The sequence below is a fragment of the Erithacus rubecula genome (assembly GCF_903797595.1).
Source record: "Erithacus rubecula genome assembly, chromosome: 2".
NCBI classification, from domain to species: domain Eukaryota; kingdom Metazoa; phylum Chordata; class Aves; order Passeriformes; family Muscicapidae; genus Erithacus; species Erithacus rubecula.
In genome coordinates this window covers 87,634,050-87,658,071 of record NC_136685.1, presented here as the reverse complement: position 1 = coordinate 87,658,071, position 24,022 = coordinate 87,634,050, and the positions used below count along the sequence as shown (strand labels likewise).

The following is a 24,022-nucleotide window of genomic DNA, read 5'->3' as shown; positions in this document are numbered from 1 at the left end:
CTTTATGAACACAGGAGATAAACTGCAAATTCTGGGGAGTAGAGATTGTCTAGGCAAAAAAAGGCAGTAACTTGTTAAAATTCACAAGGCAGATGAACAGAAGAGATTAATACTAAGTATGTTTCCTACTCCAAAGTCACCTACAAAATGGATTTTGAGGAGGGGGGGAGTTGGGTTTGTTTTTTGGGGTTTTTTTTTTGTTTTGTTGGGTTTGTTTTTTTTTTTGTGGAAACCCCATGCAAAACTCATTCTGGTACAACAGAAGAGAAAATTACTTCCTCCTTAGCAGCACAGAGAGAAAACAGGTGATGGAGTTAACAGAGGTAGGAAACAGGCTGAAAATGTCTAAGCCAAGGTTAGAAGAGGAACAGCACAGGACACAGCTGGCTCTGAAAAAATCATACATGAGTCAAAGATGACATTCAACTCATGCAATTCCATGACTATTTGCAGTCCAGGATCACACAACATACAAATTAAATACTGCATCTCCTTGGAATGTAAAGTATGAGAGAATAATATCTTACCAGACTCGTATGAAGCAAATGAAAATATTTTATAGCAGAAGCATTACCAGGAGCTCAAACTTAGGACATCAATGAGCACCATGATTCTACTCTTGGTTAAGGAGTTCTACACAATCCCAGAAGACCTTCTTGGACACCACATTTCTTTTATAAAGTAGCATCATTAAAACCATGTCTTAAATATGATGATTTCAATTTCTTATACAATTATTTACAAAAATTATTTACAAAACAAAATCTGCTCATCAAAATACAGATGTAACTAATTTTGTAGAACTGATATCAGAACTTATATATTCAGCTAAGAACTCTAAAACATGGGTACATTCAGTAATATTGACACCAGGCCTTTAATGAAGGGAGCTATCTGTTAAACATTGTAATGTTAACAGAAAGAAATACATAAAATAGCCCTAACTTTATAAATCTACAGCTCAAAGATTATGAGAAATGAGTTGGCCTGTGCAACCTTAAAACAAACCAAATTTTCCTGGTGACCTAGGCTTGTATGATCTCATATCTGGTGCCAAAAACCACTGCAATAAAGCCACAAGGACTTGTGTGAAGTCTTTATCCAGGAAATATGACAAAGTAGCCTCAAGTAGAGAGTTCAGAAGCAAAGCCAACTCAAGGACAGGCTGACACCACCTGATCTTTATGGTGGGACCCAAACAGCATACTCTGGCTCATACATACTGGATTCATTCTTCCAAGGTAGAGTTCTTCACTGATAGACATTTCAGATGAAATAACTGATAGAATTAATTCTCTAAGTGCTCAAGGACCACAGAAAAATTCATCTTTCACGGTACACAACACACTTCTTTGTAAAGATCAGTAGATGGTAATAGGCATTCTATTAAAAATGAAGGCAAACACATTCTTGGTGAGCATCCATGACTTTGCCCATACGAAAAGCTCTTAACAGCAAAAACAGTTTCTCAGCATAGAATTCAAATGCATTAACCTCCCTTTTCTTGCTGAAGTGCCCTGCTTTAATTGCTTCATCCCTCTAAATATCATCAACCAAAGCACTCATACAATGATTCCACTTTCCTTATTCATCTTCAGAACAGTCCATTGCACACACTGAATAAATTGGTTTTTCTCTTGAGAATGTAAGACTCCCCTCCACATTCCAAATTTTCTATAAAATTCAAGCCCTTTTTATAAGGTATGAAGGTACTACAGTTACCAGTGGAAAAGTGTTTTTCAAAGCTTTTCTTCAGTACAAGAAAAATTATGATTTTCACAGCCACTGAAATTTCCTGAGTCATGTTTTCCTGAAGAAATTCATCAGAGAGTAACATTGGGTAGACAGCTAAGACAAATAGTTAAAAGTTTTCCAAACTAAAAAAATCAACAGAAGACAAAAGAAGAACTTACCATATAAAATATAAAGTAATACTGAATTCACATTGAGATTTTTACTAATAAAAACAGAAATGCTTTTTAACACATTTCCTGGTTTTTGCTGGGATAGCATCTGATTCCTTCACAGCAGCTATTAAGGTGCTGTGTTTTGGATTTGTGCTGAAAACACAGAGATGCTTTTGCTACTGCAGAGCTACACTTACAGTCAAGGCCTGTTTTGCTCTGCACACCACCAAGAAGCAGACTAGGGGTGCACAAGGGGAGGAGAGGGAGGGGACACAGTCAGCACAAGTGACCCCAAGGGATATCCCACACCATACAGTGTCACACTTGGCATATCAAGCTGGGGGAAGAAGGAAGCAGTGGGAGGATATTCCAAGTCATGACATTTATCTTCAAGTCACCATTACACATGATGGAGTGAATTAATTCCTTGTTTTGCTTTGCTTGTGTGCAGCATGGCTCTTCCTTTCCCTATTAAACTGCTATGTCCCACAACTCTTCTCAGTTTTACCTTTCCAATTCTCCCCCATCCCACTGTGGGCAGTGAGTGTTCATGGGGCCTGGCTGCCAGTTGAGGTTAAACCACAGCAACATGGGAGTGCAATTCAAAGTAACTATTAGCTTACCTGACCAGAAAGCGATGCAGCCCAACATCAAAACTTCTGTAAGGAAAAAAAAAAAATCCATCAAATTTTAATTCTCAAAAATTAAAAATTACTTGAGTATTGTATGAACAAAAAAAAAAAAAAATTAAAAACCCAAATGTTTTGTGTTGCAATACCAAATATAAAGTTACTAGAATTGATAAAGCAAAGAGCAAAAGTGTAACACACAATTTCCTTTCTGTGATGACATGTGAAATTTAAGATGATCATCATGTGAGAAGATTTAGGTGCATGTTATAAAGCTCACAAATATATTGTTGAGTATTTACTCAAAGTATTAACATTCAGAGTATTATAATACACATAAAGCATAAAATATGTATATACTGTTACTGGAAATAATGTAAGCATCCTGGTCACCAGCATATGCAAGTAGATCATCTGTGCAAAACTGCTGTGGAATCTCTTTCCCCTTTTCTGATCTGTACTACACTAAAATGCATGAGACTGCTGTGAATTCTCTACACGATAAAGAATCATAAAAAAACCACCTTATGTCTCCTTCAAATATAGAATTTCCAAAAAGCAGACCTTGCAAGTGTGTTCCACTCACATCAGCAAGGAAATTAACTTTGAGGACTTCTGACAGTAAATATAAGTTAGATCACATTAAATTACAAGAACCATGTCTGAAATCTTCAGCCCTAACAACATACATTGACAGCAGCTGTCAGCATTTCTTCCCCTTTTCTGATTCCTCCATTCCTAAGATAACTCAGGAGAACCAAGCTCATGAACAATGTACTAGGAAATCCTTGAAACTACAGGAAGGCATCTGCTGATTTGAGACATTTACCTAATATCTGAAATATGTGCCAGCCTTATGGGACTACCCATATAATCCCAGATTAACTGTGTGCATAATGACACAGGTGGAAAATGCAAGTATTTTATTCCCAGTACTGGACTTGCTCTGGAATGAGCTCATATTTCACATACACAGAAGAAATTTTGGCATATACTAAGCTCTTGAGCATTCTGTTCCAAGCATCCTAATTGGTCATTCTGAGTACAACACAGTTTTATTTGAACAGGACTGCTTGCTGTGGGCTGCTTTCTAACTGAAAGAGCAAGAGAAATCATCAGATACTTAATGGCACCCTGATAATAGAAAACCGATAACGAGCTACAGAAATTCTAGGAGTTAATAGGAAAGGAAAGTCCACTTGCTCAGCAGGCTAGAGGAGAGCAATGAATTTCTCATTGAAAAGCTACCTTGCAACAGAAAAACATCCTGCCAGAAACATGTGCCTGGTCATCATTAAATCCGTGTTTTTCACAACCCTTTCCTCAACCCATTCCACCTTTTATATTACTGTGCTTGAATTAAACTGCAAGAAATGCATCCAGTTATCTTTCTGCATTCCTCCTGCCTGGATACACACTATATTTTGGCTCCCTCTCTTCATTAAAATATTCTTGGTTGTACAGACAGTTTTCTGTATTGGAACTGGACAGAATCTGTATTTTTAACTCTGAATTTTTTTTCTTTCTAGGACCAAGCACTCAATGTTTGTGCCAAGACAGGGAGAAAAAGAAACTTGCAGTTTCAGGAGAGAGCTGTGTGCAAAAAAACCATCTTGCACATCTTCAGCCAGGCTGATCTTTTCAGCTTCTCCCAGCTGTTCTCCATGGCAATCACCAAACCTGCTACAGTCTTTGATGGGACACACACGCTGAGCTTCTTGTGGACAGGAATATGGAACATAAAAATACCACTACTTTTAACCCTATTCCAAAAGCCAAAGGGCTTGGCTTACCAAAAGCATGAGAAGTGAAGGGTCCTGGTAACTTGAGATATCAGAGCTGAAGGAGATCGTGGTGGACAAAGCTGAACAGAATGGGTTCAGACAGGGAGGGAAACGAGACAGTTTGCTGTATATGCCATGACATACCACCTTTTCCCTCATTTTTCACTCTTTCCAAAACATTATTTTAAAAGTATATATATTTCTATAAAAATACATCTTAAACACTTGCTATTAGAAAAGTTTTGTAAGCTTATCTCAAAGCAGCTTTAGCTAGTGGATATTTTATGGAAATATTTTTAATAAGTATTAAAAATAAACTTGCATAGAACCAATTTATTAGAATAAATAACAAGAAGGAAAACTTAACAGAGCCTCAGCAGACACAATTCAGCATACATAGATGGGGCCTATTATTTCTAAGTTTGATTTTGCACTGATACATTTCAGCAGTCCACCCAAGATCCTGAATTCTAAACAGTGAGTAGTCCTTTAAGATGCAACTACACTATGACCAACAGAATTTTGAGATTATACAGCAGTGTCTGAGTGTGCAGCTATGATCTCAAAAACACCTTGAGACAGTATCATTAAATAGTTCCAAATGCAAGAATATCAAGGCTGAACAAGTTTAAATTGGAGAAATTATTTAAGGCTATGTATACTGTCTACATACACCTGGGATAATGAATAGAAATATTGTGCAAAGCAAAAACACTGAAATAAAGCATTATGAGAGGCTGGTTTTGACAAAACACTACCATGGACATTTGACTATTCTTGTTCATATTTAAATACATGCTGCAGATAAGTCAAGTGAAAATACATTAAGAAGCAGCAATGGAAACAGATATAGTAGATGCAATTAATCCCCCCATTCTCTAATGGAAATGTTAAAAAGGGTTAAAAGAGAGTTTGTACAGCAGTGTTAAGGCTGCAGCTTGGGGTGAAATGAGCAGCTTCATTAAATGAAAAAAAGAGAACAAATAATCAATAATTATATATTAAAAATTTTATAGTGATCCCTTCAAGAGAAGACTCCACCTATCAGGCATGGCAGTGTCCCCCACAATCAGCACAGAATTAGACCTGCTAGAAACACACTAACAGGATTATATACTGCCTATAAAATACCCTCATATTTACTTGATATTATAACAACTACACACAGCTTAAACCCTGAAGTTCCCTGCAAAATACAGGATTTAGCTGGTAGTTCTATGGTGCCTCAGTTATGTAAGTTTCAGAAATCCTATAGAGTGCAATTTTTCAAAAGAAACATTTTTCATTAAAATCTAAAATAACAAGACAAAGGATATCCTCAGCAATATGAATAAAAATTATTTACCAGTTAAATTCTCTACACTGCTCAAATGTCAGTAGAGATATAGTATTTCAAATTTTGGAGAAATAAGTAAAAGCTAGTTTATCAAAATAGCAATGGTTTTAGAACACAGCAAAATCTTAACTAGCCAAAGGAACAATAAAGGGAATATTTAATCTCAATTTCATAATCCTTATAGACAGCACAAACAATTTGATAGCTATTTTCTTTATAAAAGCATCCCTAATTCTGCTCCTATGAGGGGCAGTTTTAAATAACAGTTCTTACACAACTTTCATGCTTTTCTTAAGCAAAGAAGCTCTAGTTTGATGCAATTCAACAAAACATTACACATATAATCTTCATAATCAGACTTGTCTTTCCCAGTACATCAACTATATATTGGTGACCAACAATATACATACACTAAACCAACAAAGATCTTTTCCAAAATACAATCTTTGAAAATGTACCTGCAGGAGAAAGATATATGATTGCAGACAGAGGTTTAAAAATTATTTCAGACATGAAGTTTCTACTCTGAAAACTAAATGCATTATGCAACAACCTGTCTTCAAACTTTCATTCAGAATAAAGATGATCAAGGAAAAATTTAAAAATTGTGAAGCACATAGCATCCAGTGGATTGTTTATAATCCCACTTCCCACAAAGCTGTGCCTTCCTTTAACTTAAGTCTAAATGCTGGTTCCTCAAAACAGGAATTGTGAGCCTCTAGTACACAGCTTTTACATTCAACCAAGTTATACCAGCCTGTGGTATTTAAGGACTTGACCCCACAGACTGTCTAGATGAAAAGTGTTGCACAATAGCTGTGTTAAGGACTACAGTGCACAGTTCTAGTATGATGACTAAAGGACCCTGATCTCATAAGGTCTGATTGTGATTCACAATTATATAAAAAAATGTAAATACTGAGCACATGGCCAAGAATCAAAGTTAAACCAGCTACTAGAGACATATTTTATGAAACCAATTGCAGCAATTTCAATTGCCCAACTCTGATTTTGTATATTTCCATATTTTTAAGCCATGTGCTGAAGAGAAACCAGTACAGCTTTATTTTCTGATAGTTTTCCTCCTCCAGGACTGCTGGGCTGCACCCTATTCCTGAAAACAAAGTACAGCAAAACATGCAGTGTGCAGCATAATCTGGGAAGTATTTGGCTAATCATGGACTTCAGAAAGATGTTCACTGCAAGCAGTCAGTACATCAGCACTCAAAATCAGATAGTGTCTGGCTCTTACTTTGGGCCGTACCTTCAGGGGAGTAGACCTATGTAAATAGTTTGACATTTGTAAATTTAAAAAAAAATATAGTGATGTAGATGGAGACAGGCAAATGTGACACTGTGTACCTCAAGACTGCACTGCATTGTAGACAGAAATATCCCAGACACCTTGAAAACAGTCATGTTGCCACTGAACATAAACAATTCTGAATGCAGAAAGGAATGGTGTAATTTCTATAAGCAGGACAGGACTGTGCTGGAGCAAACAATATAACTGCACTTAAATCTCTTCAAATCAGCCTGGTTGCCATTTATGGCAGTGATGAAATCCAACAAGTGGGTTATTTATTACAGTTTCAGTACTCTGGGTATTCAACATCTCTAAAAAAGCATGGTAGGTGCTGTTATGTTTCAACAGCAGTTCTTGGCCCTTTGTTTTAAAATGTGGCTGAACTTGACACTAGGAAAAACAAACTCATTCCCTTATCCTCAGAGTAGCCTGTCCTATTTAACTGCAGAAGTCTGCAAAATTAGCACTTCCATTTGCTGTCTTCACAAATAAATGTGGCACTTAGCCAGAGAGCTGCTGACCAAGAGCCTCTCCCACAGCAGAACAGTTTCCACTGGAGACTGAGGAGTCTGAATGACAGCTGCTTTCCCTGACACAAAGCTCAAGTTGCTTCATTCTCCCTCCTTCTCAAACAATCCATTGCAGCAAGGATGCCCAAGAGCTCTGTAAAACATTCTCCTTTTTCCCAGAACTACTTTTCTGGGTTCTACTCATGTTTTTTTTTCCAATGCTGCCAGTGGCAACCTCTCCAGCAGGCAATGCCTTAAACATGAATGCTTCCAAATTTCAAATAATTATAAGTGTGCAATGTGAATGTGAAACAATTTTAGAGTCTTGTCTGAAGAATTAGATTACTACCAGGAAAGCAGATACTAAAGTCTATATGCAGGTTTTTAAAGTACTATTATTTAATGTTTCAAGAAGCTATAAAACTTTGCTAAAGCAAATTCCATGGAGGGTGTACAGCCTACCAAACATAACTATTTTTCAAGCAGTGACTGCTACCAATTGATTCCTACCATCATCCTCATTATTAAATAAACAGCTGGGAAAGCCATCTATATTTTTAAAAGATACTTTTGCCTGTCCATGGCTTGCATTCATTCAGTTTTCTGCAAGTTTACTATGAAGTTGGAGGTTTCAGGTAAAGCAGCACAATTCTTCTTCTAAATAACATAACCTGCTTTCATACTTGAATACGTTATTTAGAAAACTTCAAATAGAAAAACAACAATTAAATTGTCACAGAAGATTTTGCAGGAGAGATAAACACAGTAAGCAAACTGAAAATAATCACTTAAACTGTGAATAATGTTTAGCAGTATTAATTTTTTTAAATGAAGACAGAAATGTCTGAAGAAAAATGCAATCCAGTCCAATGTAACAATCTGTTTGGATTTCTCTATTACCTAAACTATAAAATAGACTTTTGAACACCAAACCTTTAAAGTCACATTTTAACATTTTTCTGGGGACTCTTTTGCCACATAAAAGGATGTTTTTGGAGCTCTCATTTTTGAGATCACCCTTTCAATTTGTGCAAGACACTTGGTGAATTCCACCCACATACAGGTTTTAGTCTGCCCACTGATATGGTAGTGAAATTGGGAACAAATGCATATATGGAGCTCTTTTGGCATTCCTACCATTTGGCAAATCCTGTCATTTCCTATGCATCTCCATCTTACCACGCAACATAGAAAAAACCAATTCATAACTCAATCCAATGATAAAATGCTGTTTAAGTGAATTCAACGTTCTTGTAACCATCAAGATCTCAAGAACTTGCTAAGCCTAGATCTCAAGCTTCAATGGACTCTTTTGTTTGCAAGTTTTGATTTTAACCATCGGCAGTGCAGTAAACTAGTAGCAGTTTGCTTTTATTTCAATAAAAAAATGCACCTAACAATAAAAATAATCTATGCTATTTGAAAGAGAAAACATTAAGATTGTCAATTGCTTTCATGTCATATCTTTGACAAACAATTTATTGTTTGTCAATAATAAGCAGAACTTGTGCATACATGAAGAGATCTTTATCATTCTCTGACATTTGCTTAAGGACACTGGAATTTTAACACTTCATGCTTAGATAAAACACTTTGAATCTCAGTTGTGCTTCTTCCTGGAATGATTCAGCAGTATGCCAAGCTGCCTTTTGGCTTCCTCCATTATTAGAATAACCAAAGCCCAAAGCTGCCATTGTGTTGTGCCTGTGCTGGATGCAAAGCATTCTTCCTGCTCAGTGCTGTAAGTGCTCTGCAGCACCAATAGGGCCAATGCACAAACATGCACCTTACTTCATAGAAAGAATACTCTGCAAATGTTGATCACTTTAAAATAAAGCTCTCAACATTTTATTTGGGAAGTACTTACTCCATAGCATCACAGGGAGAAGCTAGGGCTTCCTGTACCCATGAGAATAGTAGAAATCCACAGTGAAATCCTGACACCATCAAAATCAGCACAAAACCCTCACTGATTTCAAGGGAAGCAGAAATATACCTGGACTGACTCTAGACAGTCTGTATAATGCAGAATACAGTCCAACTTCAAGTGTGCATCTTGTTAGATACTTTCACCTTCGAGTAGAAACTATAGTAAGCCTCAAAGCTTCACCTGCACAGTTTCAGTTATTAGCTGAGAACTCAGGCTGGAGACCTGCATAGTAAAAATAACCTTCAGTAAGACACTCAGAAGGAGAAAGCTCTTTTGAGGACCACAGAAAAACACTTCACAGTGCTAGTGGCCTCCAGTCTACAAATTGAACTCACGACCTAATACGTTTTGTTGTTTTATTTCAGTTTAAATGTAGAACTTATATTATATCAGAAAGCCTGAGGAAAGTTGTAATGATTCTAGGCAGTGACTCCTTACCCCTATAATCTCCTGGACAGAAAGAGAAGCAGAACATTTAGCAGGCAACAGCCATTGCCAGTGTTTATGTAAATTGCACACAAGTCTGCCTACTTAGGAGGCTTTAAAATAAGTAATTGGTTCTGTTTCTCACATATCCAATGGTTGGATCTTGGTGATACAGCTCAGCAAACACTCTTTTAAAAAGAGAAGTCTCATTTGTATTCTGTTAATCTCTTCTACAGAAGAAATATTACTTTAATTTTATACCTTTCCCAATTCCTCAAAAGCCTATGGTAGCTTATGGAGAGTGGATGAAACCTAATGCCCATTAGCAGCAAGCTCCCATAGGGAAAGTTCTCCCTCAGCCTTTGTCATGTAAGACTCTTGCACTGCAGCGTGATCATCCAATTACTGTGAGATCTTTGTCCTTGCTGCAAACAGAGCAAACAAGTTTATTAACAGCCATTACTCATTTTCTGCAGTAGCTGTGAGCAGGCAGAGTGCTGCTTGCCAAATGTGAGCAGCAGTAATAGTTTGTAACTATGCAGAGCTCACATCAAATACAGTGAAGAATGGGTTTCACAGCTGAAGAGCAGTAGGTGGGCTTAGCTTGACTGTTAAAAACCCCAGCAATTTCAAATTACAGTGACAGTGCATTCATTAGACAAATAAATTCCCAATAATTATGCAATTTAGACCAAGGAAGAATTAAGATGCCTTATTATTGCACCTCTTTCTACACTCCAAAGCAACAGACTTTTTTTTTCTCTATTGAAGAGATTTAAGGAGCCTTTCAAAGCTTTAATATTACCAGCAAATTGAACTGTACAGTAGGTAACTGCAGCATGCACTAATTTAACTAACATCAAAAGTGGTTAAATCTTTTGTCTCTATCAGTGAGAGAGAGAATGGCTAACCAGTCCAGAAGGTTCATATATTCAGGTGATATCTTAGCTGAAAACATCACAGATCAACACTCAGCTTTAAGCATCACCACAGTCAGAAAAAAATACAGTAAACCAGGAAGACTTATTTTTCAACTTTAAAACAAGTTATTCCACTAATAAAAATATGCATTAATTCTGAAATTAAATAGCCAAGCTTTTGGCAAGAAGTTGAAGTACTCAGATATTGGCAAGCAGGTGCAATATTTAAAGGTTGCTTATACCCCACAGCCTAAGAACAACTTTTCTAAATTCCAGCTGTCACTCCACACTGTGTATTTAACACCAAATCATTCTGTTCAGGAATACTACAGGAGTTGCAGAGGGCAAGGACATACATGGATATCTGCCTTACATTCAATTTCATGTATCAACAGAAGGAAGAAGAGCACTTGCCAAGATTCACACTCAGCATCCTCAAAGATCATGAGAAAATCTTCTCAAGAATGAAAACTTAACATTCTTCAAGTATTTTGAAGCACACCACCTACCTCTCTAGACACACAAGCTCTCCATGACACAACTGGTCTTATGAAAGTTATTTTTAGTACTGATTGGGGATCTGATCCCGTGCACTTGTACAGACAGGACAAGAAACCTCATCCTATCATTTCCCAGTGTTAAAGTCTGCAGACAAAGGCTTCTGCACACTTTGGCAACAATCTTAACTTTCAACAAAATCCTCCTCTACTCATGAGCACTAGGCTGTTTCAACACTGTGGGCATAACTGTATTTAGTTCAAATATCCTTTTAAATAATCTTTTTTCATGTTTAAGATAGCAGCTCTAAAACACAATAGGGAAAAGATGCCTTTTGATTTTGGAATAGAAATGCTGCAGCATTAACATTTTTTTAAGTCTAAAACCAGTGAGGAGCTAGGTAACAAAAGACATTTATTCTACCTGATACACTGTCTACAACATAATGGACAACTTCCTTCTTTGAAAATATCAAAGAGTAAAAATATACCAGAAGAGACAACCCTAAACTCTAGAGGTAAGGGAAATATGCATAAACATCTCCTTCCTTTTCTTGTCTCAGTTTCAGCTGCTCAGTACTTCCCATCATAAACATGGAGCAGAGTGCTCTCAAAAACATAGCTGTCTTGAACTGTGGGACAAATACAAAACAATTCACCTGTAAAACCCATGATCTTCTTGAAGCTGACTGGTAGGTTGTTCATAGCACTGAAAATGGGATTCTCTGGTCATAGTACAAGCAGGCTTGTCCAGCACTCCTGGCTCTAACCCCCAGACAGACCCTCTCTCCGGGCACAGAACATCAGAGGAGGTCTTCCTAGAGCTTTGGAGAGCAGCTGCTGCAACCCTTTCCACAGCAGGGTGGGCAGCAGGCATGAACCACAGATTTGGAAATGCCATTCAAACTTCTACCAGGCTTTGGGTGATTCATGCTGAATCCCTCCTTCCATCTGCCATGGAGACAGAGTTTCTTCTCACTGCCTGCCTCTCCTTCCCTCATGCAAATTTTGGTAACTTTACTTCTGAGAACACTTGCTATGTAAAGAAGTTTAACCTATCATCCTTCCTTTTTGCCCTGAAATTACCTGCAAATGACAGGTTGTACAACAGCAATTTGTTGTTATTACCAATACGGAATCAGAGAACTAAACTCAGAGGAAGGAGAAATTTTGGGAGAAAATTTGCTATCTCCTATTTCAGATCATTCATCTACCCAGAAACACCACTACAAAAGAGCACTACAAGACCCAAACAAGGAGTGAACCTTTCACCCTTTGTTAGAGTACAAGCCCTAAACACACCAAGGCACATTACTCTGAACCCAGAGGGAGGGATGTCATCCTGACTTCACAGATCTGCAGCACAGCTACAGTTGCTATTGTTACACACAATTATGTTTGTGTGAACTTGTGCCAAACATTGGCTATTTGGGATTTAAGGAGACAAGATTTCCAAGTCAAGCACTGACAGAAACTCCACTTCTGATCTTATTTAAATTGCCTTAATGGTATTTTACAAAGCCTTTCAGCATCTTTCATTTCTTGATATACTTAACAAGCTAATTCCCAAGCTTATTCCACTACTAAAAATCAGAAGACCAAAGAACATGTCTGTGTCAAACTGGTTGAGACAATAAGGAGCACAGATGAAAATGCATCCAAGTAATTACTTTGCCTCTACAGGTCAGTTGCCTTCCTTAAATACCTATTTCAGTCCTCAGCATAAACAAATAGGCAACTAAACAAAACTATCAAAAGTTTAAGCCAGAAATAAAAGATGGTAAGTTTTTGCAGACTATTTATCATTCCAGAATTATTGCATGTGGTCACAGTGATCTCTTGTGCACATTACATGAGTGTCAAACTTGTCTTTTCCCAGAAAAGTCCAAAACAAAGGAAAAAAAACCCTGGCAACATTCTTTTTGACAGACACACAAGGAATTGTTCCCAGAAGGAGGAAAGTTTCAGGATCAACAGTAAATATAGGAAAAAGTACCAGGATGAGGAAGAAACAAATCCAAATAAATTTACATTTTTATCTGTAGATCTATTTTCTCTGGCATCATTATAGCCAAGAACGTGATAAGCCCTCAGAAGACTGCAATCCATAATTTCAAGCAATTCACTGAGACCTTGCACAAAGACCACTTTTTTCATGTCAGGCAAATAATCTTTAGCAGTAACAAGGCCAGTAAACTAAACTAAATTGCAGACAATTTCTTTCAAATCATAACCCACATGCCATTTTTGGATATCACTAAAACATAAATTTAACTTTTTCATACAGAAGTGTGTGTGTGTCTGTACATGCAAAATAAGGCCTTCCTAGTCCACCCCATAAGCATGCAAGAAAATCAGGGTTGTCTTGCATCAGACCCTTGTCTGTCAAGAATCAGAGTGTTAAATACAGAATAGACTCTAGAACTTAAAGCATGGTAGCTGAAAATGATCTGATCTTTATAACTGCATTTTATTTTCCTCTGGCAGCATTCTTCAACTTCATTTTCTTTATTCTAGATAAAATACTGTTTACAGTGAAATCTACATTTCATATGCTACTTCTTCCTGCCTTCTTGAAAAGCCTCTACCCTTGCTGAGACTAACACATATTAAACATGCATCAAGTTTAAGCACAATTCATCCCAAATACACTTGTCTCCAAACTATTTTGGAATATTTAAAAATGACCAGATTTCAAGGTGGAAAGACACAAAAATCACTGAATTGTTTGGGTTGTAAGGGACCTTTAAAGATAATCTAGTTTCAATGCCTCTAACATGTGTAGGGACAACTCTTACTAGACCAGTTGATCAGGACTCCATCCAACCTGGTCTTGAACACTTCCAGGGACAGGGCATCCACAGCTTCTCTGGGCAACATATTCCAATGCCTCATCACTGTCTGACTAAAGGATTGCTTCTTAGAATCTAATATAAACTGCTGCTCTTTCACTTTAAAACCATTTCCCCTTGTCTATCACTATCTGCCTGCATAAAAAGGTCTCTCTCCCTCATTTTTTATTAGCCTTCTTTAGGTACTGGAGGGCTGCAGTGAGGTTTCCCTGGAGCCTTCACTTCTCCTGGCTGTACTCAACTCTCTCAAACCATCTGCATAGGTGAGGTGCTCCTTGAACATCATCAAGGTATTGTGCTTCTGCACATTTCAAATCAGTCTATGACCAAAAATAACTGATCTGGGGGCTTTATGTCATACTGCTCCCAGAGCATGACAAAATATATTTAACTAGTGTTCAACATTTTTGTCACACTCCACAACAGTATTTTAAAAAAACCCCAAAAATGGAAGCATGATTATTTTTCCATGAACAGCAGCTGAGCTGACTGTTGTCCTAATTTACAAACTGACAAGTTCCTCTGTGGAGTACATTGCCAAGATAATTTACCAATATGTCAAAACTGATACAGGATTTACTTATGTACTATCTTTTGTTTCTGTAGTTTCCAAACCATTACTCCTCCACTATGATATTTTTCCATATTGAAGTCTCAATTTGCAAATTTCAGCAGTAGCATTAACTTCTTCTAGTTGCACTACACAATTCATCCCCCCAGCTGAGAAGTTGCATGGCAAGCATCACCCTTGACTAATTCTTTAAAAGCACAAGTTTCCAACAACTTTGGTTCTCTCCCACAATTCATTAGTTTGCTTTTAACCTAGGTAACAAAAGCCAAGTTTTAATTCATCATGGCTTAAGGTAAAGCAGAAATTAAAAACTAAGATTACGTGCCACAGAACTGCTGTCCTCTCTGGAAATCAGGAGCTCAGAGACTCCTTTTCACAGCTATAATAAAGCTTTTGAATAGCAGTGCATTTATCATGCATTTATTAGCTATGCAGCTGCATATTTAGCAAGCTAATGATATCCCAGTAAAATGAAACCAGAGTAATGCATTCAACACCTGTATTTGTCTTGAGACAGCAAACAAGATTGATAAGTTTGTTATTCTAGCGATTGTCCTGATTAAATGTGAATTAAGGAGAACCTATTGTAGGCTTGATAACTTTTTTAATTAAATTCTTTTATTTTTAGGTTTGAATGGACACAACTTGGTTTGTTTAGCACCATAAATAGAGAGGCAGACTACTTGATTTGGTTTTTTTAACACCTGCTTTGCTTTTCAGCTCTAGAGACACACTGTGGTATCTTTCTTACCTTCCTGACTGAAAGCTCTTCCACGTGCTGTATCACAGAGAATCATGTCAGCATGTACTGACTAGAAGTGACACTGGTCTGGATAGATCAGATCCAAAGCTTTGTTGTTATGCTCAAAGGACACCAGGTGGTGGTGTAAGGCTCCTTAGCAGCATATCTGCATTCCTTACATTGTGATGTCCATGGTGTCTTTCTCTCCAGGCTACCTTCCCTCCTTCAAAATATGCACTGCTGAAAGCTTTGAGACAAGAATAGTAATACTGGCCTTGAGAAGTGTAGCTAGCATGTTTCTGACAGTATTCTCTAGTGGACACCAGCAGGAAGGGGAAGAGTAAGTCAAGCATACACAAGCACTTTTTTCTGAGCAGTGTCCCTGATGCCAGACAGAAGGTAAGAGTGGTGTAACTCCAAGTCATCTGGGTCATTCCAATCCATTCCATTTCCCAACCTGGCCCTAAGAAGTCTTTAATAAGCTTTACCAGACTACCATTTTATGAAAACAATCTGGTACAAATCTCACTCTACCAGCTTAAAACTAGACATGGCATTATTAATATTTAAATTAGACACACTCAGATAAAGTTGTCAGGAATACTCCTGTTAAAGTCTTGTATTCACAAACTATCAAAATATGCATTTAGAACTTTAGGGAAACACAGTGTCATGGTTAATAAGGCCTCACAACACAAGCCATTTACTTTCTCCTTTTTTCACTTGTTTTATGCTATACCCATAATTTGCAAACTTTGTCTTGTTCAGTCATACAGTTCAGAAACAAAGGCTATTCCAACTTCAAACACAATATTCCTATACTACATACCAATGCACCACATTAGACTGCAAAGCCTCTGGGTAGACTGTTTCAAGAGTTTACCTGTAAAGGCATAAGGACATCATAATTCAGGGTGTTCACAAAGCTCTTTAGATAATTGAGAATGACCCATAACACAGCAGCTACAGAAAAATCTACTACTAAAGAACTTTGAGGGAAAGGAATCAAGTCAGGCATATATTAACTGACTTTGTGCAACATTCAAAGCAAACAAATTCAATCTGTGAAATAATTTTATTACTTCCAGCAGTGAATGCTTGATAAAAATTAAATAATTGAGCAAAAGATAAATATCAGCACCTGACAGTTTTTCCTTCTATAAAGAAAAGTTTTCTACCTAGATATTAGTTTCAATTTTTGTACAAGAGTTATGAACACTTAAAGGAATGCTGATTTTTTTTACTGTGATACACCCCACACATTTGCAGGTGCAGAGCACCTTTTCATGGCCTGTGTACAACTACCTGGCACAGCAGTGTCATTAGGGTTTGTGCTGAAGTTCACCTTCACTTGGCACCTCCAGTGCAATACACAGATTCCCTGGAATAAGAACTGACAAAGGGGAAAAACTGCTGCTGTTTGCAACTCTGTCTACAAGGGCCAGCAGGCCAAGAGATGCTGTTCTCGTGAGAGTGCCTGGTAAAAATGACAGATTTCTATATTAACTCTGTAGGTCATAAGTTCAGTGCAAATTCTGAAAGAGCATTTAAACCAAAGCAGTTGTTGGTAGTTCAAATAATTTTTAATAATTCATCTGTTTTCTGGACTCTTTTCATGCTGCATTTCTTTGAATGCATCACTTGCCAACTATTACAAACTATAAAGCCATCTTGTCACAACTAGCTTCAAGCTGAAAACAAAATTAAAATCTCATCCAATAAAACTGATAACAGCAGGCCCACTGTTTTTATGACTAAAATTAAAAGCTTTATTCATATTGCAAAGCAGTCAGAGATAGAGTAAGCACCATTCTGACAGGCTCTGCACTAACACAACAGGAGAGAAGCCTCTGCACTAGAAGACTGACAAGTCTAATCATTAGGGGAATGTTTTTGGAAATCTGGGGCACAGAATCCCACAGTCTGAAGGAATATTGGATAGTGCAGAGGAAAACAAGGGAGGAGAGAAATCAAGTGAATCCACTCCTACACAGAAGGTAAACATTAAGCAGAATCCACCTGGGAGACAGTTTTCAGTGAAAATATTTCAGTGAACACTGATTTAATGCAAACATAAGATACAAAATTCATAGGTTTTTGAAGAAATATTGTGCTGAAACTCCCTTAAAAGCAAAGCAGATACCAAAAAATCATCCTACTTCATAAACAAGTACCATTTTCATAGTATTTTTAATGTGTTAAAGGCTTCCTCTACATGTTAAAATATAACTACAACTTTCCTTGTGATTAGTCGAGCATTTAATTTCAATCTCTGGAAGGATTTCAAGCTGAAAATGTGGGGTTTAGACCCAGACTGAAAAAAATAATTTAACAGATAACTGGAAAAAATAATTGCTATATTAACCAGGTAGGTTAAGTCTAACTCTAGTACTTGAAATTATGAAAAAAATGCTGAAATGGGTACTTGCCTTTATCCCTCCACAGTGTGAAAAAAGTAACCATCAAGATGAAGTCCATTCAAAAAGCATTAAAGATTAATAATGGGGATGAGAGAAAAAGCACAAGGACAGGAAAGCAAAAATGTATGTGAGCATTAATACACATGCATGTTCTTACTGACTACCATGTATCAGTAATAAACTGCCTGAAAAGTGACAATGACTAACCTCCACATTTTAGTGAAACTGTGCATCAGGCTCACACAGCAAGGCAGAGCTGGAGGTTTGAGTCCATCCATTTGAAGGAGGAGGCCAGGAACACCATACAGAATCAGGTATTTCACATAGAAGAAAAGTACTTGAGCTAGAGCCAGGCCACCTAAAAGAAAAAAAACACAAAACATACCTTAAACAAGTCCTGAAACCTTTTAAAAACCTGTTAATACTGATTACCTCGAGACAGCAATTATTCCAAGAGCTAAGGCCAGCACCATAGCTTGATGGGGTATACAACATTTGTCTTTTTGCAAGAGACACAGCACACAAAAGCCCATGCATTTATGAAATTAGGTACACATCATCATCATTCCAGCATGAAGACACAAATAAGCATCTGTAGTTCCACTCTCAAAAACCTCTGGACTGTGGCTGTTGATTGCCATGAAAAAAAAAACAAACAAACAAACAAAAACAACTGACTTACGTTGAGCTAAAAATCAGAATATTTCAATATAAGCAATGAACATTTACCACAGGGACAGTAAATTTATCTTTGCAAAAAAACCTCAACCAACCATTCTACACTTGCTGCTCCAGAGCAGTCATAAGCAATGGTTATAGCTGTACATTGTGACATCCCCACAAACATTCCATGCCCTGCCAGATGAAGTACCCTGAAAATACCTCCTCAAGATCCCCTTCTGCTGCACCCAAGGCACAGAAAACTGGAACTCCACTTGGCATAATGCTTAAAGCATATTTCAGTTTGTAAAGGTCTCCTTAAGGTCCTGTAACTGCCTTATTTCCAAAGGAGAAATTTTGCAACGTGCTTGCTCACAACCTCAAGGTATGACACAAATTCCAGCATCTTACACAGATCTGAGATGAAAATCATACATATTCTCGTTATTACTATTCAAATATATATGCAAGTAACAACCTTAGAATGCATTATAAAGGAAGATGATTCTTACTAATATTCTAAATGTTTTCTGTTGAACAAAGTGGTATTGACCAAGAAGTAAAAAAACTGAAAAAAGCAGAGGCCAACACCTTTACATAAACTGGTGAGGCCACTCTGGAAGGATCCAATGACTTTGGTGAACTTCTCATCTGACAGTTGACATAAAGAAAAGCTCTCCACAAAGAAGGGAAACTAAAATTATACTTCCATAGAGAAAAAAAGTATAAAATGCAATTTCTACATCTTCTTCTATACCAGTGCTCTGCTTTTGCTTAGTTATATTACCTAACTTGACTTTAGACATTCAGCACAATTTTAAAGCCTTCCCGCAGACCACCCTTGAAGACAAAGTTTTAAATCTGACTGCAGTACAACTCCATGAACATTTAAGTAACCTGTCTTTTTTTGAGGAGGGGTGGAACATCCCTACTGCATTCTGCTGACTAATGAGTATACTATGGATGGCAACTAAAAGCTAAGCATTAAAAATTCACCTACTGTAAAACAACCTAGAGTGACATTCTGGCACTAATAATGTAAAATGAAAAATTCCTGCTGACTTACACATGGCCAGTATTTTGCTACAACAACCCAACATTTTTAGTTTTGATATCATAATCCATGCACATGATAAGAAACAGTTGTGCCATACAAGATAAAAATTGGTATTAAAACAAAATATTGAGACATGAAGCTTATGTTATTTTACTTCAGGGAAGCAGGCATTGAGTATTCAAATAACATTTTTCCCCAGAGGAAAACAAACAATCAGAAGTACAATTTGGATACTAGCCAATTAGCTCCACATTAGATACTGCTAAATCATCTGTACAGCCAAATTTCTGCTTTAATTCCCTTTTCATTCAGTGTCTCATTTCTTTTCTGACAAATTTCATTGGAGAGCTGAACACTGACACCCACACAAACCAATTATGAAGATCACAGCTGTCTGTGCAGTAGTAAAATTCAAAATCCTTTGACTGTGCTTGATGGAAAGGTATTTAGAAACAGGCTCCCACCCTAAGACCCAAAAAATCAATAGATTTGATTTTTAATATAATGATGAAAGATTGCATTCATGGATACAAAGTCACAATATGCAGGTTGTGGAAAAAAGGCATTTCCACCATCTCCAATAACACACATCAAGGTTGTCATTACTGTAAGTAACAGGCAGCTCAGTAGCACTGGCATCTTAAACACTTCACAGGCACACCTGGCACACAGGAGCTACTCTGTGAGTGGCAATTCTAAGACTCACAAAAACAGCAACACAAGGGTCCCTATCAAAATACACAGATCAAGTTCTCATTGGTCTTGAACTCATGCCAGCAGTAGGAGAGTTCTGGCCACACAGAGTAAACTCAGAGCAAGATTCACAGCCACACAATAGCTGGGCTGCACTGGCAACAGGCACAGGCTTCAAACCTTCTGAGGCATTCCAGCTGCTTTGCAATTGCTCCATTCTAGCACAAAGCAGCCAGAAGCACACTGCTTCACCTGATTTAGAAGCATAAAATTAACAAGCAAATTCACTAACAATATCAAGTAATTTCCTCTCTAATGTTTGATATAATTCCTCCACACACATGAGCATTTTTCTAAAATGAAAACAAGCCATATCAAATGTGTGTTATAACACATCTAAGAGGGAAAGGTACTGCAAAAATTCTATTTTTTCTCCAGAATAAATTATTTCAACTGATTCAGTGTAGACTATTTTTTTAAACAGAATATGTTAAGGGATAAAATATCAAGTTAGAGTACTCAATCTTAATCCCATGCATTTCAACAGTCAAGCTGCTTGAAGTCCCAGACTAAAGCAATTTACTTTTATGAAAGCTGGTATTTTCAATTTATCATCTTCTGATCCTCAAAAAAATTCTAAGCTTTCCTATGCTTTAAAAATGCATTTATAGACTTTCAAATATTTTTCCTTAACTTTAATTTTACTGCAATCCTGCATTTCCTAAGTTTCATAGGGCTTTGAAACAAAGAACATGACAAATTAGAATATTCACATGACTTAACTCTAGTCAACACGTTCTCAAAATTCTGACTGGTATTTTTTGACAGAAGTTAACAAATAGAATATTTTCATAAGGAAGCAACAAAATGTTTACATCTAGGTATTACAAATCACACTTGGCATTTTTCTGTCCTTAAGCCAACACCAAAACTCACAGTCAACTATAACTTAGAAGTCAATTTTATTATGAGCACAACATCACAACTTCACCCTTATTGTAGGTACATTGACTATGACATTAGTGACTGTAGATGTTTGTTTCTGTCAAGTACCAGGACAGGTTCCACTAGAAAACAGAGATAAATATGCAGTCACATTTCAAAAGGTTTACTGACACATGGCAGAAGTCTAATAGGGAGCAGACATTTAAAACAGGTCAGAATTTGGGGCCATATCATCAAGTTCAAAATATCCCAGCTTTCTAGCAGCACACAAGAAGAAAGAAACATCCTTTCATGGGTGGAGCAGTGGCAGGAACCACAGTGTTTGTCCTGGAGACTAAGTGCTTATTTTTAGAGAAAGCTGAAAGGACATAGAGATCCCAAAGTGAAATTACTTAAGTCTAAACAGAGCTGTCAAGGGACTCTCAGACAAGGCATAGACAGGCCTTCCAAGTTAAACCACAGAGCTTCTCAAGCACACATATGCTTTAAAGACACCTACCATGAATACCTCAAGGACTTGGAGAAACTAGGCCTACTGGAAAGCAAGCCCACAGCAAAGGGGTTGGAATTGGATGGTCTTTAAGGCCCCTTCCAGCTCTAACCATTGTATGAAAACATCTCCAGTAAGCATTATGTTTAATAGTAAATATTTACAGGGAAAGGCTCTCTAAATGAGCCAAGAGTTTCACATTGCACTCTTTTTTACTGGGACAGAGTTAATTTTCATCGCAGTGGCCAGTGTGAGGTTGTGTTTTGGATTAGTGCTGAGAACAGTGTTGATGAAAGCACAGAGATGTTTGCATTACTATAGAGTTTAGAGTCAAGGTCCTTTCTGCTCCTCACCCCCCACCAGTGAGAAGGCACCAGTGAGGGTGCAAAAGGAGCTTGGAGGAGACATAGCCAGGACAGCCAACCTCAACTGACCCAAGGGGTATCCCATACCATAAGACCATGCCCAGCATAAAAAGCTGGGGGAATAAGAAAGGCTGTATGTTATATTTGTCTTCCTAAGTAACCACTGTACATGAAGGAGCTTTTGTGGGGCAGACCCAGCACCTGCCTGCCCACAGAAATGGGGCATTAATCCCTTATTTTACTGTGCTTGTGCATGCAGCTTTTTCTTTACCTATTAAACTGTCTTTATCTCAATCCATAAATTTTCAGTTTTATTCTTCCAAGTCTCTTCCTACCTCTCCAAAAAAAGAAAAGGAGTGGGCATCTATGTGGTATTCACTTTCTCGCTGGGATTAAGCCACAACACACATGAGTAAAAAAGAAAAGTAGTCACAGAAGTAGGTTAACTGCCAATACAATCTTGAAGTTTAGCCTACAGGAAAGATTATAAGAAGAAAAATTATACACATGAAGACTTCTTTCTACAAGGAAAAATTTAATATTTTAGGAAAAAAAAATTATAAGTTTTCTAATTCCTGCTTATATTTCCAGTTTTCAAAACTGACTTCAAGAATCCAAATATTTCATTGATTTCTCCTTATCATTGTCTTCCAGGATGGAAAAAAAATCTCAGACTCCTCTTAGTATTTTCATTACTACTCAGATGAAAAGACACCCTGATTTCAACAACAAAACACTGCATGCTTCTGAAAATGAACTCAGAAATCTATTTCCTATCTGTGGGTCCATCATAAAAAACTGCAAAACACATCAAAACCAGCACCCTACATCCAATTTACACTCTGTAGGTCTCACTGTCAAAGAACATATAAAACTTTTCTTCTTCTAACAAACTAAAACATAGAATCAGATTAAACCACGTGGCTCCACCTTTGAACAGATCATATTCTAGACTGACTTACATGCCACTCATGAAAATACCCTTTTAAAGTAGTAGAGCCTAGTTAATAATTAAAACAGTGATAGCTAATTGACACTACCTTGTACATGCTTCACTGGAACAGAAGGACCACACATGGTTAGGACTGATACATTAACTCAAAGAATTCACAACATTTCTATCATGTGTGTACATCTCAGATGTGTATCTATACATCACACACCTCTGACAAAGCACAGATTACTAGTAAAATATATTTTCACAACTACTGGATCTATTAAGATCTAGATTAGTCCAGTGCAACAGTTATATCCAACAACATTTTTTCACACTTCTGTCTTTCACCATTCTCTGTACCTTGCCAGATGGACATGAAGCTCTGCTCAGATGAGCAGAGATAAGTAGATGGTGCTGAATCACCAGGATAAATATGAAAACTCATCAGGGAAATACAGGCAGTGCTTCTTTCAACATCTGCATTTTCAGTATCAGACTTAACACACAAATGACCTAGCAACACACATTTCAGTTTCTATACAATAGAATTTTACCACTGATAGTCTACATTGTCATAGCAAAGAAAAAAATCACTTGTTTTAATTTAAGCTCTTTCAACCAATGATATTAAGCTCCCCACTACCACTTGTCAGTGAATTTGTCATTCAGCTGCAGAAGCTTAAAGAACAGACATTGAATAGGATCACCAATCTACCTGTCTTCTCCTCATTTCTTTTCTCCTGCTTCATTACATACCATATCCAAAATTCCTCTGTAGAACAGAGAAATGATCTGATCTGGCATAGTGTAGTTATTTTTCTGGTATGCTGCAATTCATCAGGATACTGGAATTCATAATTGTTTTTATTCTGGGTGCCTATATTTTTACAATGTAAAATGTAAAGGCAGAGAGTTATTCCCAATTAATGTTAAAACTGAGAAGAATGAACTATCATGGCTTCCATTAACATGGAATATGGGTCTTCCTGCTGTGTCATTAATTCTGAAAGCACACAGTTCTTTCAGCCAATCTGACTGATGCTACC

The 24,022-nt window shown here is 37.2% G+C and overlaps 1 protein-coding gene across 2 annotated transcripts in view; it reads right to left on the bottom strand.

Annotated features, from left to right (window-relative positions):
* HHAT (hedgehog acyltransferase) overlaps window positions 1-24,022 on the bottom strand; it is a 141,462-nt gene that overhangs the window by 107,648 nt on the left and 9,792 nt on the right. For both annotated transcript variants that reach the window (XM_079297852.1, XM_079297853.1), the window contains exons 8-9: window positions 18,037-18,187; window positions 2,531-2,566 (exon numbers count right to left, since the gene is read on the bottom strand). In XM_079297852.1, coding sequence (XP_079153978.1) covers window positions 2,531-2,566; window positions 18,037-18,187 — 187 coding nt within the window. The remainder of the gene's footprint in view (window positions 1-2,530; window positions 2,567-18,036; window positions 18,188-24,022) is intronic.